At 44.9% G+C, this 18,383-nt stretch overlaps 1 protein-coding gene across 1 annotated transcript in view; it reads left to right on the top strand.

Moving 5' to 3' along the window:
• Positions 1–693: 693 nt before the first annotated feature.
• Positions 694–18,383, top strand: part of TRPM1 (transient receptor potential cation channel subfamily M member 1) — a 73,872-nt gene continuing 56,182 nt past the window's right edge. The window contains exons 1-4 of the mRNA XM_027521187.1: positions 694–825; positions 13,032–13,111; positions 14,668–14,863; positions 17,943–18,156. Of these exons, the coding sequence (XP_027376988.1) occupies positions 694–825; positions 13,032–13,111; positions 14,668–14,863; positions 17,943–18,156 (622 nt within the window). The remainder of the gene's footprint in view (positions 826–13,031; positions 13,112–14,667; positions 14,864–17,942; positions 18,157–18,383) is intronic.

Raw genomic sequence — 18,383 nt, 5'->3', positions numbered from 1 at the left:
TTCTTCTTTCCTCAATTCATGTCCATTGAATCGGTGATGTTATTTAACTATCTCATCCTCTCCTGTCCCCTTCTCCTTTTGCCCTCAATCTTTCCCCCCATTAGGGTCTTTTCCAATGAGTCAGTTCTTCCCATCAGGTGGCCAAAGTATTGGAGCTTCAGCATCAGTCCTTCCAATGAATATTCAGGGTTGATTTCCTTGAAGACTGACCTGTTTGATCTCCTTGATCACTGGACTACTCATTACAGCAAACCTTAGAAGCTCTCATCAGGGTAGATGTCAGGTGACTGTGGACATAGGTCGCTTGGGCTGTGGTTGGAGTGGGGACCTGGGGCTCAGAGGCACCAAGACAAGGCTGACAGTCACATGGGACTCACGTCCACCTCGACCTCTGGCCCAGCCTCAGATGATGTGAAAGGATTAGGGTAATTAGGGCACTGCCTTCAAGCCAAGAGTCTGCTGAAAGAGCCAGTTATGTCCAATTGTCTCAATTATTCAAATAGTGCTGACATTTTTAGCTGGGGGGAAGGGTCACTTCAAAGGGAAAGTTCTCGCTCCCCTCCTCCCGCCTCCCCAAACCCCAAGGCTGCTTTTGTGGCATCGACATTGAACAGCCTGGTGGGCTGGGCTTTGGCTTCCTTTTTGGGCCTGGAAGCGAGGTCACAAGCCTCATGGGGATCATGAGAGCTCAGTATGGGGGCTCACGTGCTCCTCATGTGGACGCCCCCTCTTAAAGGGTTGGCCCTCCTCTGCCAGCCTCCTGCCTGGCCAGAGGAGGAGGCGGAAAGAGGCCAGCTGCACCCTCTTGGCCCTGCGTTGGGGCAGGTAAGCTCAGGTGTGGGGAAGTGTTGGAGGTGTAGGACTCAGCTTCCTGGGGCCTCCAGCTCCTCTCCTGTGGACCCTGGCTGGACAAGGTCATGTGGGAAGAGCCAGTGAATCCATGTTCCCTGAAGGGACAAGCCTATGGAACTGGCCACCACCAGGCTCCAGTGTCTAAATGCAGATGCCAGGGTTCTGCTGAGAAGCTCCAGCTCCAGGGCTTGGCCTCCTGGCCTTTACTCCCTAGCATCTTACCTTGGTTTCCTGCTTCCTGCAGAATGTCCATCTGTGCGTCTTCCTCTTGGCCGGGATGTCCCTGTAATCCTTTATTAGCTGACATTTTAGCTGTTAGTTAAAACCTCGGTGGAAAGATTGATTGGCTGTGAAGGAAGATGGAGATTCCTTCTCACTGCTAGGGGGCGGGGGGTGGGAAATGGGAACTGGCTTCTAGAAGGCAGTTCACCTGCCAGTGCAGGAGATCCAGGAGACGTGGGTTTGATCCCTGGAGAAGGGCATGACCCCTGGAAGAGGGCATGGCAACCCACTCCAGTATTCTTGCCTGGGAAATCCCATGGACACAGGAGCCTGGCGGGCTACAGTCCATGAGGTCACAAAGAGTTGGACACAACTTAGCATGCACACACGCCCAAGTCCAACAACTGCACAACTAAGGATATGTCCTAAGGCAATAATCCTGATGGATTAATGTAGATGTAAGCCAACATTTATAGAGCGCTGTTTACTACAGTAAGACACAGGGAACAACAAACGCGGAAATAGAGGACTGGACACATAATCATGGTCTATCTACAAGGTGAAATGTAGTCTTTTTTTTTTTTTTTTGATGTGGACCATTTTTAAAGTCTTTACTTAATTTGTTACAATACTGCTTCTGTTGTATGTTTTGGGTTTTTGGCCTTGAGCCATCAAGGATTTTAGCTCCCTGACCAGGGATAAAACTCTCCTCTCTAGCACTGGAAAGTGAAGTCTTAACCACTGGACAACCAGGGAAGTCTTTGTAATGTATTAACTTTTTAAACGACAGAGAAGAATGAATAACGACAAAGCAGGATAATCATAGTTTTCATTACACACATGTGCACACGCTCACACACACACACACACATCTTATCTATTCATAGGAAAAAGCCAAGGAATACATTGAAATGCTAGCCATTATTTTAAATGCAGTTAGTATGTGTGATGTTTATTTATTCCTTTGTACATTTCTTTTTCTTTTACTTTAACAAAATTCAATAACAAATACATTTTCCTTTTGTTACCAGAAAATTTGTAAACTTTAGCAAATATTAGCAAAAATAGTGGGAATGTGGGGAAGGTTGAAAATATTTACAGGATTTGTTCTCGGTTGACCAGGGGTAGGCGATGGGAATAAAAGAAGAGAGAGAGGTCAGGAGAAAAAAGACAAGACAGATTTGCTGAGTCTGAAGTAAGTATTTATGGAGGAATTAAGAGGGACGATCGGCCTCTATGGGAGAGGACCTTAGTAATACAGGTCTGATTTTGGGAAAGGGTTGTCTTTGGGAATGTTCACCAAATTACAAAAATGTAATTTTTAGTTTGCAAAAGCAAACTATTGAGCAAAAAAGAATATATATATATATAATATATATAAATATATAATATATATATTTAAATATAACTAAATATATAATTTTATATATTTAAATATATTTTATATATTTAAATATATAAAAATATATTTATATATTTATATATTTTTATATAAAATATTTATATATATAATATATATATAAATATATATAATTTGATTTGTTTATTTATGGCTGTGATAGCTCTTCATTGCTGTGTGGACATCACTCTAGTTGTGGCCAGTGGGGGCTACTCTCTAGTTGTGGCGCTCAGGCTTCTCTTATTGCAGAGCACGGACTCTAGGGCACCCAGACTTCAGTAATTGTGGCTCCTGGGCTCTAGAGCACAAGCTTCGTTGCTCCACAGCATGTAAGATCTTTCCGAATCAGAGATCGAATCCATGTCTCCTTCATTGGCAGGAGGATTCTTTACCACTGAACCCCCAGGGAAGCCCCTCAAGCAGCAGTTTTGATTCATGGCATTTGCAGTGATATTTGTCCCATAAAGTGATCATTCCCTGCCATGTATTTTAGGCCCCAGAAAATGTAACTGGAAATGTCAACCAGTGCCGAGGGTATTTGCTGTCATGGTTTATGTTTTATTAGTTATTTTTCAGCATAAGTCAGGGCTTGTGTTGGGTTTGGCTCCTTTGAAACTTCATTTATTTACTTTGCAAAGTTGATAAGTACAAGGCACAGAAAGATGTGCAGGCATTTAAGTGGTTGGTCTTCATTCTGAACTAAGTGAAAACAAAGCAGACTTTCTATTAACTTACAGTCCTCTTGACCTGGAGCACTAGGTATTCTTAGAAAATTCTCTCTTACTTTGTTTGAAAATGTTTTAAAGATGTCCTATAATTTTGTGTGCATGTGTGCACGTTTGTGTGTGTGTGTGTGTTAAAGTTCTAGATCTGGGAAAATAGAAGCCCTCATCCAGAGGACTAATGAGACCCAGTCCTTGTCCTAGACATTAATGGCAATCAACATTTAAACACCTCCGTTAAAAAGACAGTCACCAGGGATGTATTAATATGCAGAGAGATCTGTCCCCAGACATCATTGTACACTGTAGAGTAGCTGTATCCAAACAAAAATGAGCCATGTTAAAAAAATTAGTGAAATATAAAAACATATTTAACTCAGTATATCCCCAATATGATCATTTCAAAATGTGGTCAACATAAAAAGCGTATTAGTGAGATACTTTTTGTCTGTTTTTGAATGCGTTTCTACCTAGTAGCTCAGTTGTGTCTGACTGTTGTGTAGAAACAACAGTCCAGTTGTGTTCACAGACACCATGGACTGTAGCCTGCAAGGTTCCTCTGTCCATGGGATTCTCTAGGCAAGAATACTGAAGTGGGTCGCCATTCCCTTCTCTAGGGGATCTTCTCAGGAATCAAACCCATTTCTCCTGCATCTCCTGCATTGGCAAGCAGATTCTTTACCACTGAGCCACCTGGAAAAAATCCTCCCAAACACTTTTTCTTTTCTTTCTTTCTTTCTTTTTTGGGGTGGGAGGAGTGGGGTGACAGTAATGCAAAGCACATAGGATCTTAGCTCCCCAAACAGGGATCAGATCCACATCCCTTCATTGGAAGGTGAAGTTTTAATCACTGGACCTTCAGGGAAGTCCCCACTTTTCTTTCTAAGGTCCATTGTTAGACATGGCAAATGATAACTTGCTGTTTTACACATAAATTCACAGCATATCCCAACTCAGACCAGCCAGATTTAAGATGTTCTATGACTGCCATGTTGAACTCAACATTTACACCTCAAGGTTGGTTCTTGCACAGCTAGATCGTGCCAGAAAAATCTTATTACAACTTTTTTTTTGATTCAAAATAGAGATAGTTCTGTTCTCTATCCTCCTTAAAGGGAGGACCTCAAAAGCATCTGCCCATTTTGGAGAAAAACTTTTGAATCTGCCAGAGAAGACAGATGTGGGACAGAGCCATGCAGGGGAGTCAGGCCGGCCACCTGGCCATGAGACTGACCAAGCTTGTGGCTTCACCATGTCATTGTGTCTTATGTCTCAATGCCCCCTAACTTCCCAGTTGTTCAATCACTCAGTCGTGTCAAACTCTTTGTGACCCCATAAACTGCAGCATGCCAGGCTTCTCTGTCTACCACTATCTCTCAGAGTTTGCTCAAACTCATGTCCATTGAGTCATTGAGTCAGTCATCCAATCATCACCTCCCAGAGCCCCTACCAAAGTCCTAACTCCTCCACTGCCTGTTTCCTCATCTGTGAAACCACAGTGAGGGAGCCCATGGTCTCTGCATGGCCCCCACCCCAAATGCATCCAGGTTTGAGCGGGCATCACTGTGCCCATCACAGCAGAGAAGGGAGTCCTGGCATTCTTCCCTGTCCTGCTGTCCCCTCTTCAAGAGCACTTTCTTCACCTCTCCTGTGTCGGGGGACTCAACACCTCTTGCAGCTGTGCGGGAGGTCTGTCAGCCTGAGTTCCCACATCCCCAGGGCAGTGCAGGGCAGCCAGAGGTCAAGGTTTTCACACGGGGACCTCTCTCGCAGTTAATAACAGCAGCGAATTCTCCTCCTGATACAAAGGTCAAACCAAGTCCACGTGTGGGCCCCATGCAGCCCTGGATGAGAGCGCAAGACGTCTGCTCTAAATAGACACATGAGACCAGCGGTTTCTTTTGGCTAAATTGGTCCACAAATCACCATTTCACTGTGGCCTTTGCTGTTAATTTTGGCCCAAGAAACAGGGCCACTGAGTAAACAGAGACTCACCCAGCAGCAAACCAGCTCTTAGTTCTGAAGCCACTTCCTGAGGCCCAGACCAGGCTGCCCTGTCGCCCCAGCCCCACCCTCCCCACCTTCCCTGGGCACCCCCACTTCAGCTCTGCCTTCTCCAGGCTGTGCCCTGCCCTGCTCCTCCCACCTACACCTCCCCAGAGGCCCCTCCCCATCCACATGAACCCATTCCAGAAGGTCCTGATGCCACCCCTATTCTGGATGGGGGTGGGGGTGCAGGGTGAGGCTGGCCTCAGGACTTGGCTCTAAATCCACATGAAAGTCCAGCAAATGTCCTGATCATGAGATCTGGTGGCTACTCCCCAGGTTGTACAAACGTTACTTGGGGCTTTTTATTGTTAATAGCAGATACTTTTTTTTTTTTCCTTTCTTTGAAAACAAAACAAAAAGACGAGCTGGCAGGGCCATCAACCCGCCTGCCTCTGACCTCCTTCCCGCAAACCTGGTTAGTCCATCAAGGACACATGATCCTCAGCAGGCCCCTGAGACACTGTGTCTGTCCTCCACCGCCCAGACCTTGTGTCCCCAGCCCTCTCCCCTGCTCCTGGGGACTCAATGCCAGACGCCTTCCTCTCTACTTCCTGTAGTCTCTCCATCAGCAATCTCTCTGATTCCCATTATCTAGAGTTATCTAGATATCACTATACCCTGGGTCTCATTCATGCAACCAGATGACCCCTTTCCCTCCCTGCAGGTCCAGTGGGTGCCTGGAGCCTGAGGTGTTCACTGCAGGGGGCTGGATTGTCTTCCTCAGGCCTGGGCCTGCGTGGCCCCACCTCCATAAATTGCACCCCCAGCCACCCAGCTCCACCAGTCAGGAACTTAGGTTCGCGATTAGGCCCCTCCCCTTCCTCCATCCCCATTAACATCAGGTCCTTTCCCAGCCCCGCCAGCACCACCAAATATTCCATCTGCCTGCTACTGAACCTTCTTCCTCAAGTAAGAGAAATTGACTAGAGGACAGACCAGGCAAGGCTTTTTCTTCTACTATTAGGAATTGCTGTTCATTTGTGTTATTTTATTATTAGTTATTATTCTATTATTAGTTATTGTTAATCTCTTACTGTGCCTAATTTATAAATTAAACTTTATCATAGGTGTGTATGTATGGGAAAAGGCATAGTATATCCCGAATTTGGTCCTGTCTGGGTTTTGGGCATCAACTTGGGGTCCTAGCATGTAACCTCTGTAGATAAGGGAGGGGGGGCTATTGGAATGACCAGGATTTCCATTTATGTGTGTGTGTGTGCCCCTTTAGTTGCTTGGTCATGTGCGACTATTTCGTGACCCCATGAACTGTAGCCTACCAGGCTCCTCTGTCCATGGAATCCTCCAGGCAAGAATACTGTAATGGGTTGCCATTTCCTTCTCCAGGGGATCTTCCTGAACCAGGGATTGAACCTGCGTCTCCTGTAGGACTTCCCAAATACTGCACTAATATCATCCCAGTTGAAGCTCAGAACTATGCAAAGCAGTGTCCCTTTCAGAGACAGGAAAGTTGCAGCTCAGTGTGGTGGGCAGTGCTCCCACATTCCCCTACTCAGCTTCCTGCGCTCTTTCAGATGGGAGCCAATTCCCCAGGACAGGGGTTCCTATTACCCTGCTCCAAGGCATTTCAAATAACCACTTCTACCCTGAAAAAAAAATGCTTCTCAATTTCTGTTAAAAAAATAAAATAAAATAACTATTTGTGATGGAAGAGACTACTTCAGATGAGTGAGCGGGATCTAGCCTAGGGGCTGGGGGGACTTGGAGGGTTTATGAATGAACCTCAGGAGGCTCTGCTTCCTTTCATCTCGGTCCACGTGCCTTTCCTTAATCCCTTGGCCTGACTCAGCCTGGGGCATCCTCTGGAGGGCTGGGAGGACTGTTTACCGAGGGGCCCTCCACCCATCGCCTCTCACCTGAATTTGCCTCTGAGACTGAGCTCGCGCAACGTGAGCTGACCTGGGTGACTCCCTGCTCTGTGTGCCCAGCTGCCCTCAGGGGCCCAGGGATGGGCTGCTGCCCGCAACCCTGGCAACACTCCACCTGGGCTTCTGAATCACCCCTTAGTCACCAGGGGACAGTGAACACCACCCTTCCACCAGGCACTCCCACAGGAGACCAAGCAGGGCTGTGGCTTCTGAGATTCTTGTGGGAGGAAAAGGGTCAGATGAGAGAGGGAGGGTGTGTAGGAATAGGTTGCCAGAGGGGCTGGGGAGCAGGGAGCCAGAGAGCCTCCCTCCCGGGCCTCTTGACAGAAACTAGACCCTGTGAAGCATGACTGCCTGCATAGAGTGAGTGACTTCCGGGACCTCTTGTTCATCCTCAGAAGATTCTAGAACATTTCTGGAGACTAAGCAGTAACATAGCACCACAGACTTGATGGATATGAATCTCCCACAAAAATCACAGGAGCCACAGTCCTGCTCCGTCCCCTGCAGGAGTGCCTGCAGTAAACTCCAGGAGACAGTGAAGGACAGGGGAGCCTGGAATGCTGCAGTAGTCCATGGGGTGGTAAACAGTAGAACCCAACTGAGTGACTGAACAACAACAACAAGCAGCAACTGGAATTTTGGAACTGGATTCTTCCTAACTAAACTAAAAAAAGAACAGGAAAAATTCAGAGTTAATACTAAAGCAAAGCCTTTCTTTCCTCAGGGAAAGTATGGTAATCACATGCTAGCTTTTTCCTTAGAAAAAGAATGGATTTTTGGTGAAGCAGAGGGAAGTGGGTTGAGCTTGGAGCTGTGTGGATACCAGTTGCTACCCTCGCCCATGGCTACAAGCAGAGTCAGTGCTGGGCTGAAAAGCCCTGAAAAGCCCCCTCCTGAGTTGGGGGAGCAGATGCCAGGCTGATGCCCCTGGAGGCCCACAGATGCCCTGCACCTGCAGGAACGGTGCCTGGGGCACTGGGTGGTGGGGGCGTTTGAATACTGCCTGTGACAGAATAGATGTGACTATGTCTGAGGCATGTTACTGCCCGCCCAGTTCCTTACCCACCTCAGCATTTGAGACCCTGCAGGGCAGATGGCTCGTCCACCTTGTGATGACAGGGTCCTGAGCCTAGTTTTCCAAGGGGCTAGACCCTGGCTTTCTGATTTCCCACATGCATGCATGCATGTGTGCCCTGTCGCTAAGTTGTATCCATCTCTTTGCGACCCCATGGACTGTAGCCCACCAGTCTCCTCTGTCCATGGGATTTCCCAGGCAAGAACACTGGAGTGGGTTGCCATTTCCTCCTCCAGGGGATCTTCCCAACCCAGGGATCGAACCTGAGTCTTCTGCATTAGCAGGTGGATTCTTTATCACTGTGCCACCTGGGAAGCTCCCCTGATTTCCCATACCTGGTCATTAACAGTTTTCTGTGAAGGGCCCACTTGTTGGTTTCTTATGCAGAGGTGGGGTGGAGGCACTGGGAGGAAGGGTCAGTGAGCCATTAGAGGGAGTGGGGCCTGGAGAGGGATCAGAGGGTGGGAGCCAGAAAGGGTGGGCGGGACTAGGGGGCAGGGCCGAAGATGAGGCAAAAGACTGAAGGGTGTTCCAAGGTCATGTCTCTATAGCTCCTGTGACCATTCCCCAGCCTTTACTTGTCTTTCATGGCCTTTGGAGTTTTGAAGGTCAGTGATTTCAGTTATTTTCCAGGATGCTCCTCAATTTGGTTGTCTAAAGTTTCCTCCCTATAGATTCAGATTTTGCATTTTAGGCAATTTTTCTTCTCTGCATTTCATCTAGAGGCTCATGGTGAATATTCGTTTCATTGCTGGTAACAGCTCACTTTATTTTAGGTGGTATTCACCAGATTTCTCCAACCTGTCAGGTTATTCATTTCCCCAACCTGTCAGGTTATTCATTTCCCCTTTGTGATTAAGAAATCTCTGTGGGAGATGCCTTGAGATTATGTAAGTGTACCGTTACTTTCCAGTCCTTTACCCATGGCATGTAGATTTCAACAAAGATTCTTGACAGTTGCCCAATGTTGGTTTTCTTTATTTTCTTTATTTTTTTTTTAATATTTATTTACTTGGCTGTGCCAGGTCTTAGTTGTGGCATGTGGAATCTAGTTCCCTGACCAGGGCTGGAACCCGGGCCCCCTGCATTGGGAGGGTGACTAAAAAATGCAAGAAACAGATTTCCCATCTCCCCTATACATTTATTTGTGTATAAATTTATGCCATTGTGAGTTCATGGATCGTTATTTCAGCCAAAGGGTTACAGTTCTTTATTGTGATCATTTAGTTTCATGCTCACATCCCAGATAAAGCCAGTGAGAACCCTTTCAAAGAGGGTTCTGTGTTTTCTGACAAGTTCCCAAGTGGAAAGTAAACACTTCCTTACTTTCTGGCACAAGATGTTCCAAGTTCTTCTTGTACTTTCTCTGCCCCAGATCTGGATTCAGTCACTTGTCCTAGGAGCCCTGGCTTTTTTTAGTGGAGAATGTTGTTTAGAAACAAATATTTGCACACTAAGTATATTCATTTCTGTCAGAGTGTTTTTAGGCCCTTTTGGTGGATGGAACCAGGAAATAAATATACATATATGTACATGTGTGGTCAGCCGATGATCCCCAGTGATCCCCAGTCTCCTGAACTCTGTGCTTTGTGTAACCATGTTGGTCTCAGCCTGTAGACAATGAAGCCTGGCTAGGCATGCCCAGGGCATTCACCCAGGCCTCACCACAGGGAGCCCCACAGACATCACCCCTCTGGGACTAATGTGGCTGCCCTAGCCTTTGTGGTTCTTATTCTGATTGCAAAATACACTTCAGCCAAGACCAAGGGAACTTGGAGGAATAAGATTTATTAGTCACAGGTCCTGGAGGGTCTATGGCACACTTGAGGGATGGCCACACACCAAGGTCATACATTCCATCATTCAGAGTTTTAAACGGGAAAACTTAAACCTGCACAGAAAACCGCACACAGATGTTTATGGCATCTTTATTTGGAACTGACACAGTTTAGATGCAACCAACTTCAGAGGGTAGATGGGTAAATAAACTGTGGTACATCCAGACCATGGAATATTATTCAACACTAAAAAAAGAGTTATTTGTCAGAAAGGCATGGTAGAAGCTTAAAGGAATACAACTAAGTGAAAGAAGGGGCTTCCAGGTGACACTGCTTGGTAAGGAACCTGCCTGCCAATGCAGGAGACATAAGAGACACAGGTTTGATCCTTGGGTCAGGAAGATCCCCTGGAGGAGGCATGGCAACCTACTCCAGTATTCTTGCCTGGAGAATCCCATGGATACAGGAGCTTGAAGGGCTATAGTCCATAGCATCGCACAGAGTCAGACACGACTGAAGCGACTTAGCACGCATGCAAGTGGAAGAAGCCAACCTAAAGGGACTTTAGAGTGGATGATTCCAACTATACAACGTCCTAGAAAAGGTGCAACTATGGAGAAAGTAAAAATTCAGTGGTTTCCAGAGATTAGGAAGAGGGAGGGATGAATAGGCAGAGGACAGAAGATTTTGGGGGCAGAAAATACTGTGTATGATACTATAATGGTGGATAGAAGTCATTTTAATTTGTCAAACCATAGACTGTACGATGCCAAGAGTGAAATAACACATATTATCCACTTCAGGTGGTGATGATTTGTCAATGTAGATTCGACTTTGGTAAAAAATACACTACCCTGGGGAGAAGACAATGGCACCCCACTCCAGTACTTTTTGCCTGGAAAATCCCATGGACAGCGGAGCCTGGTAGACTGCAGTCTCGTGGGGTCGCTAGAGTTGGACACGACAGAGCGACCTCACTTTCACTTTTCACTTTCATGTATTGGAGAAGGAAATGGCAACCCACTCCAGTGTTCTTGCCTGGAGAATCCCAGGGACGGGGGAACCTGGTGGGCTGCCGTCTATGGGGTTGCACAGAGTCGGACATGACTGAAGCGACTTAGCAACAGCAACAGCAGCAGCACACTACCCTGGTGGAGAACGTTGATAAGGATGGGGGGCAGGGAGTTTATGGGAAATCTCTGTACCACCCTTTCGATTTTGTTGTAAACCTAAAATGGCTCTAAAAAAAATAAAGTTTTAATTTTTAAATTTTTAAAATAGAAGTGTAGTTGATTTACAATGTTGTGTTAGTTTCAGGTGTACAGCAGAATGATTCAGTTATCTGTGTCTATATCTATGTATCTTTGGCACATTGTGCAGTGTGTGGGATCTTAGTTCCCTGACCAGGAATTGAACCCAGGTCCCACGGTGACAGCACTGAGTCCTAACCACTGGACAACCAGGGAATTTCCACATATTCTTTTTCACATTCTTTTCCTTTATAGATTATTACAAGATATTGAGTATAGATCCGTGTGCTATACAGTAGGTCCTTATCTTTTATCTGTTTTATATATAGTGGTATGCATCTGCTAATCCCAAGCTCCGAATTTATCCCTCCCTACCAACCTTTCCCCTTTGGTAACCGTAAATTTGTTTTCTGTGTCTGTAAGTCCATTTCTGTCTTGTAAATAAGTTTGTTTGCATCACATTTTTAGATTCCACATAAAAGCAATATCATACGATATTTGTCTTTCTTTATGGCTTACTTCACTAAGCTTAACAAAAAATAAAATCTTAAAAAAAACTGAGTAGGGCACCAGGCTATGGGCGCCTCCTTTCCACCCAGGTCTCTGAGGCCTCTAGGTCTCCCTCTGGGGGAGCCACTGCCAGCTGCTCGTGGGGTATCATTCCCATACATGGTGTCTATTTTCTAGAAATTATCCTGTGGCTTGCTTTTTCACTTACCATAGCTCAGTGATTTTCCCCTATCGATAGAACAAGAACATCCTATTCTCTTTCAAAAAATTTTTTTGTTTTCTCAAAGAATTGCATTGATGACTATTCTATGATTTGGGTAATAATCCCCTACTGATAAGCAGTAGGTGACTCCCAGCCTTTTGATATCACAGACAGTGATGCAGTAAATAGCCTTGGGCCTGTGTCAGCTTGTTTAGGCACATTTGCAGAATAAAATCCTAAAAAATGGCGAGTGAAAACATATAAGCTTTGTAACTGCAACAAATGATTGCCAAATTACCCTTGATGGTAAATGTACCAGTTTTCAGCCCCAGCATCAATGTTACATGAGGCCCCAGTTCTTCACAATCTTCAATATTTTTAATTATAAAAATAACAGTTGGTGAATCTGAGCACCAGTTAGAAATATTACTTATAAAATGACTATAGTGCAATGGGGCCTGGGAGTCTAGAGAAGACCAGGTTCTTGACAGCAAATCGAAGACCTGATCAGAATGACTTCCCTGATGGTCCAGTGGTTAAGACTTTGCTTCCCAATGCAACAGACATGGATTCCATCTCTGGTTCAGGGGCTAAGATCGCACATGCCTTGTGGCCACAAAACCAAAACATGAATGGAAACAATATTGTAGCAAATTCAGTAAAGACTTTAAAAATGGTCCACACACAAACACACATCTTAAGGAAAAACAAAACAAAACAAAGACCTGATCAGAGACTGGACAATTTTGTCAGCTTTTCCAATAACTCAGGTCCCACCAGGCTCCGCAGGGCACTGGCTGGCTCTAGGGGCACCATCATTCCCCTTCTGTAGACTCTGATTTTCATGCAAAGCACAGGTTTCCTAGCCCTACGGAAACCACAAAAGCATATTTCTGAGCCATTTCTCTTAAAAGGAACCAGAGGTAAGATCCTGAAAGGCTTGCATTCACCGTTCTTGGAGGTGTTTATTCAGATGTTTTGGGCAGACTCACCGTTACTATTCATTTTATAAAAGTAAAATAATGAATTCTGAGGTTGGTTTGGGAATATCTCAGTCTAATGTCCACTTTTTTCCTCTTCTAGGGACAGAAAGCTTGGATAGAAAAAACCTTTTGCAAACGAGAATGTATCTTTGTCATTCCCAGCACTAAAGACCCTAACAGGTAAATTGGAAGCCATAATTAAGACGTTATTCAAAATATCCCTTGTCCACCAGCTGCCAGCAACTATTCTGGTGTTTGAGGGAAAGGGAGGAGGAGTCAAGGATGCCCAGAACTTATTCTCCATGTGAGTCATTAAGCAGAGAGTCACCTGGGCTATAAACTCCTGTCAGGATGCAGACAGCCAAAATGACCTACAGATTCAATGTAATCCCTATCAGAGTTCTGGCTGACTTCGTTATAGAAATCGACAAACTGATTGGCATGGAATTGCAAGGGATCCAGAATAGCCAAAACAATCTTATAAAAAAGAACAAAGTAGAAGGGCTCATGTTGCTGCTGCTGCTGCTGCTAAGTCACTTCAGTCGTGTCCGACTCTGTGTGACCCCATAGACGGCAGCCCACCAGGCTCCCCAGTCCCTGGGATTCTCCAGGCTCATGTTACCTGATTTCAAAACTTCCTACAGTTCTACACTAATCAAGGTAGTGTAGTACTAAAATACTACAGTGGACATAAAGACCAATGTAATAGAACTGAGAGTCCAGAAAGAAACCCACTTGTCTGTGACCTGTCTATGATTTTTTGGCAAGGTTATCTAACCTGATGGAGAAAGATTAGTCTCTTCATCAAATGATGCTGAAACAACTGGACATCGAGGTGCAAAGGAATGGCTTTAAGCCCCTACCTCACACCACATATAAAAATTAACTCCAAATCTATCACATATCAGATGTAAGGGCTAAAACTATAAAGTTCTTAGACAAAAACATAGAAGTTAATCTTTATGACCTTGGATTTGGCAAATGATTCTTTGAATTGACACCGAAAGTATGAGCAGCAAAAGAAATACACTTTCAATGTTAACTTGTGTAGAGAAATGTTTTACTAAAGCAATGGAAGAATTTAGCAATACTGAAACATCCTTGAGGGTCAACTCTATATGGGGGGGTGGGTGGAGAGTGAGTGTCCTTTGTCACAGAATCTCAGTGATTGGTGGCCGTAATCATGTTGTCAAGACACCAAAAAGAATTAAAGGACTTCCCTGGTGGTCCAGTGGTTAAGAATCTGCCTGCCAACTGCAGGGGACACAGGTTCAATCCCTGGTCTGGGAAGATCTCACATTCGTGGGGCAACTAAATCCCTGTGCTACAACTAACTGCGCCTGTGCTCTAGAGCCCATGCTCCACAGCAAGAGAAGTCACTGCAATGAGAAGTGCTCAACTTAACTATAGAGTACTCCCCGCTCACTGCAGCTAGAGAAAGCCCGGATGCAACAACAAAGACCCAATATGGCCAAAAATAAATAAATAAAAAATTTAAAATAAATACAACAATCCTTAAAAAAAAAAAAGAATTAAGATGTGTTCAGTAAGAAAGGGTGGTCATCCAATATGTTTAAAATAGATATGCAATGATTATCTGGAAAAGGACACCATAAGGGGTATTTCTGTCCCCATTTAAAGCTGGATGAGGAAGGTGTTAGCCTGCTTCTATTCAGGTTAACACATCATTAGGAGGAGAATGTTCTAGAAAGACCAAGCTTTGTCTTTGTTTTCAGGTGTTGCTGTGGCCAGCTCACCAACCAACACATCCCTCCTCTGCCAAGTGTAACAGCCAGCAAAAATGGAGAGGAAAACAAATTGGTGGAAGTTCATCCTGAAAAATGGTCTGTTGGCAAACACACCCAGAGCTACCCCACAGATTCCTATGGGATTCTTGAATTCCAGGGTGGCGGATACTCCAACAAAGCCATGGTAAGAGAAGCCTTGGGAAGGGGTGTCATTAAGCCACAGCCTCCATCAGAGGCCCAGCCTCCCAGACTCTGAGACCGAAGATAGCTGGGTCTTCTTTCAAGAGTGTGATGCAATCTTCCTAGAGTTTTCATTGTAAAGACAAGAAATATATCTGCACACTCCACTTTTTAGCCATGAAATTTGGAAACTGGGCACTATGATAAAGAACACATGGTGTGCTGTGCTCAGTTGTGTTTGACTCTTTGCAATCCCCTGGACTGTAGCCCTCCAGGCTCCTCTTTCCATGGTATTTGCCAAGCAAGAATACTGGAGTGGGTTGTCATTTCCTCCTCCAGGGACTGAACCCAGGTTTCCTGCACTGCAGGCAGATTCTTTATTGTCTGAGCCACGAGGGAAGTCCCAAGAGTACTGGAGTGGGTTGTCATTTCCTTCTCCAGGGCATCTTTCTGAATCAGGGATCGAACATGCATCTCCTGCATTGCCAGGCGGGTTCTTTATCACTGAACCACCAGGGAAACACAATATGCTTTAAATCTATACCAAGAATCACAGTCCAGCCGGACTCTACAAAGACACTGTTCCATCTCCAGGGATAAGAGACTAATTATGTCATTTGGTTTTTAGGGTTGTTTGGGGCTTTGTTTTGTCTTTTCTATTAAATAACTGCAGGCATTGAGCCACCCTTACATGGGTGAGGAGCGCCTGGAAATATTTCTCTCTGAAGTCCAAGCCCAGCCTCCCTTGGCGGGCATTCAGCTGGTCCGAAAAGACAAGAAGACGGCAGCCTTGCACATTTGCATGTAAACAGGGAGTGCCCTCTGCCTTTCTGAGGAGCCCTGCCAGAGAGGGGAGGCGGCAGCACTGGGATCCCTTTCAGCCCATTCTAAATAATACTCCCACGGTCCCTGTCAGGCCATTTTTGCTATTTTATTCTATTTCACTGGCCCAACATCATTGTTCAGATAAAATTCAGAAGTGTTCCAAGCAAATACCATAGCATTGGGTCCTCCAGAAGGGCGCCCTGTCTACTGGCCAGGACACAAAGAGGCGTTTCACAGGGGCCAGTGCATGGACTCATTAACCTCTTCTTCACCTTGAGGGAAAGGTCCAGCCCCGAGATCAGTTACAAGCCCCATTTCCAGCACCCATCCCCTCTAAGACATCCTGTCCCGCATCCAGCTGAGCCAGCTTGGGACCTTTTTTAAAAAAAATTTTATCGGACTACAGTTGATTTTCAATGTTGTGTTAGTTTCTGGTGTACAGCAAAGTGAATCAGCTATACATATACGTATATCCAATCTTTTACAGTCTTTTCCCATACAGACCATGAGCAAGTTCCCTGTGCTATACAGGAGGTCCTTATTAGTTCTCTATTATATGTATAGTACTGTGTGTAAATGTCAACTGGAATTTCCCCATTTATCCCTCCCCCACACCTTGGATTCTATAGGCTTCCCTGGTGACTCAGTGGTAAAGGATCTGCCTGCAATGCAGGAGACTCAAGTTAGATTCCTGGGTTGGGAAGACCTCCTGGAGAAGGAAATGACAACACACTCCAATATTCTTGCCTAGGAAATCCCATGGACAGAGGAGCCTGGTGGGCTACAGTCCATGGGGTCGCAAAGAGTCGGACACGACTGAGTGACTGAGCACATAAGCATGCGCAGAACTTTACTGCAGTCAGCTTTGACCTGTTATAAATATTTTTGATTCAATAGTAAAAGAGAGATGGTCCAGGAAGACTGAGATTTGGGATTTGGGTGGGGGGGGAAGGGGAGGGGGATTGAGTTGACTATCACTGGATTAGACTGGATTTCACTTTCTTGCATGGGTTTGGAGGAATCCCTGGCTTGAACAATGCAATTTAGCAACTGATCACGAGCACAGGGAATATAGCCCAATGATGACCAATTGTTAAAAAGCTTTACATAAAGTAGATAAATTCCTAAGTTGCTCTAAAATTTTTGTAAACCTAGCAGGCATATTTCCTAGAAGTTTCCAATGAACAAAAAGTATCCAGAAAAAAAATAAATCTGGAGTAATTTCTTGCTCCTATGAATGCTAGATACAGTGAAGAAGTATTTCAATTGTTGTTTAGAACTATGCATGGTCTTTGCTTTGAAATTTTAGAGTGTGTTTCCTTTGAACTTTGGTTTAATTTTCTACAAATTTGTTTCTACAAATTTTCTACAAATTTCTGACAAATTTGTTAATTTGCAGATATTTGTGCATGTGTGTGACAGTACTTAATTTTTTGGGGGTTATGTACTTTAAAAATATTTTTTATTGGAGTATAGTTGCTTTACAATATTGTGTTATTTTCTGCTATAAGTCAGAAACAGAAAAACAAATGTCATATATTAATGCATATATGTAGAATCTAGAAAAATGGTACAGATGAACCTATTTGCAATGCACATAATTTTTAACAAACTAGTTAAATAATTAAAATAAATCTTTGCTAATAGTAACATCTTTCAGTATTGGACAATTTCAGGATTCCTTTTACTCTCAGTATTAATTATTGTCATTACTGAAGTTCTGATACTAGGAAAATTGGCTGGGAACTTTGACAAAATAAATCATCCTAAGGCAATGAAAAATGCAATCCACTGCAGTATTCTTGCCTGGAGAATGCCATGGACAAAGGAGCCTGGTGGGCTACAGTCTAGGGGGTCACAAAGAGTCTGATGCTACTAACACTCACACAGCACAATGCAATGAAAAAATAAAAGATAAGGTTTGCCAGGTAAAATACAAGACTCCCAATTACATTTGAATTTCAGATAGATAACATGTAATTTTTAAGGATGCCCCAAATATTGCAGGAAGCACACATATACTAAAACATGTTCCATTGTTCATGTAAAATTCAATTTTAGCTGTGCATTCTATATTTCTACTTGCTGAATCTGGCAACCCTCCAGTGTTCCTTCCCATCGTGTGGCCACGGACTTGCACAGAGGGCCCCAGATCCCTGCCAGAGAGAAAGGCAGGAGGCTGTCACTTGAACCGGAGTGACAGTGACATGAGAGTCAGACCCAAGAAAGGGTGCTGAGGGCCACACCCTCTTTTGCAGTATATCCGGGTCTCCTACGACACCAAGCCAGACTCGCTGCTTCATCTCATGGTGAGAGACTGGCAGCTGGAGCTCCCCAAGCTCTTAATATCCGTGCATGGGGGCCTTCAGAACTTTGAGATGCAGCCCAAGCTGAAGCAGGTCTTCGGGAAAGGCCTGATCAAGGCTGCCATGACCACTGGGGCCTGGATCTTCACCGGGGGCGTCAGCACGGGTAAGTGTCGACCCTCTCCCTGGCTGTGAATGTGCAGACCCCGAGATCACTGTGGTTCCCTAGAAGCTTTGGGATAATTAAGATCAAGAAACAAAACATGCTGCATCCTGAGATTGAGACAGGCTGGGTCCTGAGACCCTTCGCTGCAGTGCTGGCACCTGGACTCACCTCTCCTTTAGATACAAAATCAAAGGAACTAAAGAGAGAGTCTCATAAAATTACTTTTA

This window comes from Bos indicus x Bos taurus, chromosome 21 (genome assembly GCF_003369695.1).
Source record: "Bos indicus x Bos taurus breed Angus x Brahman F1 hybrid chromosome 21, Bos_hybrid_MaternalHap_v2.0, whole genome shotgun sequence".
Taxonomy (NCBI): Eukaryota; Metazoa; Chordata; class Mammalia; order Artiodactyla; family Bovidae; genus Bos; species Bos indicus x Bos taurus.
Note: the sequence above shows the minus strand (reverse complement) of the source record. Positions and strands in the feature narration are given on the sequence as shown.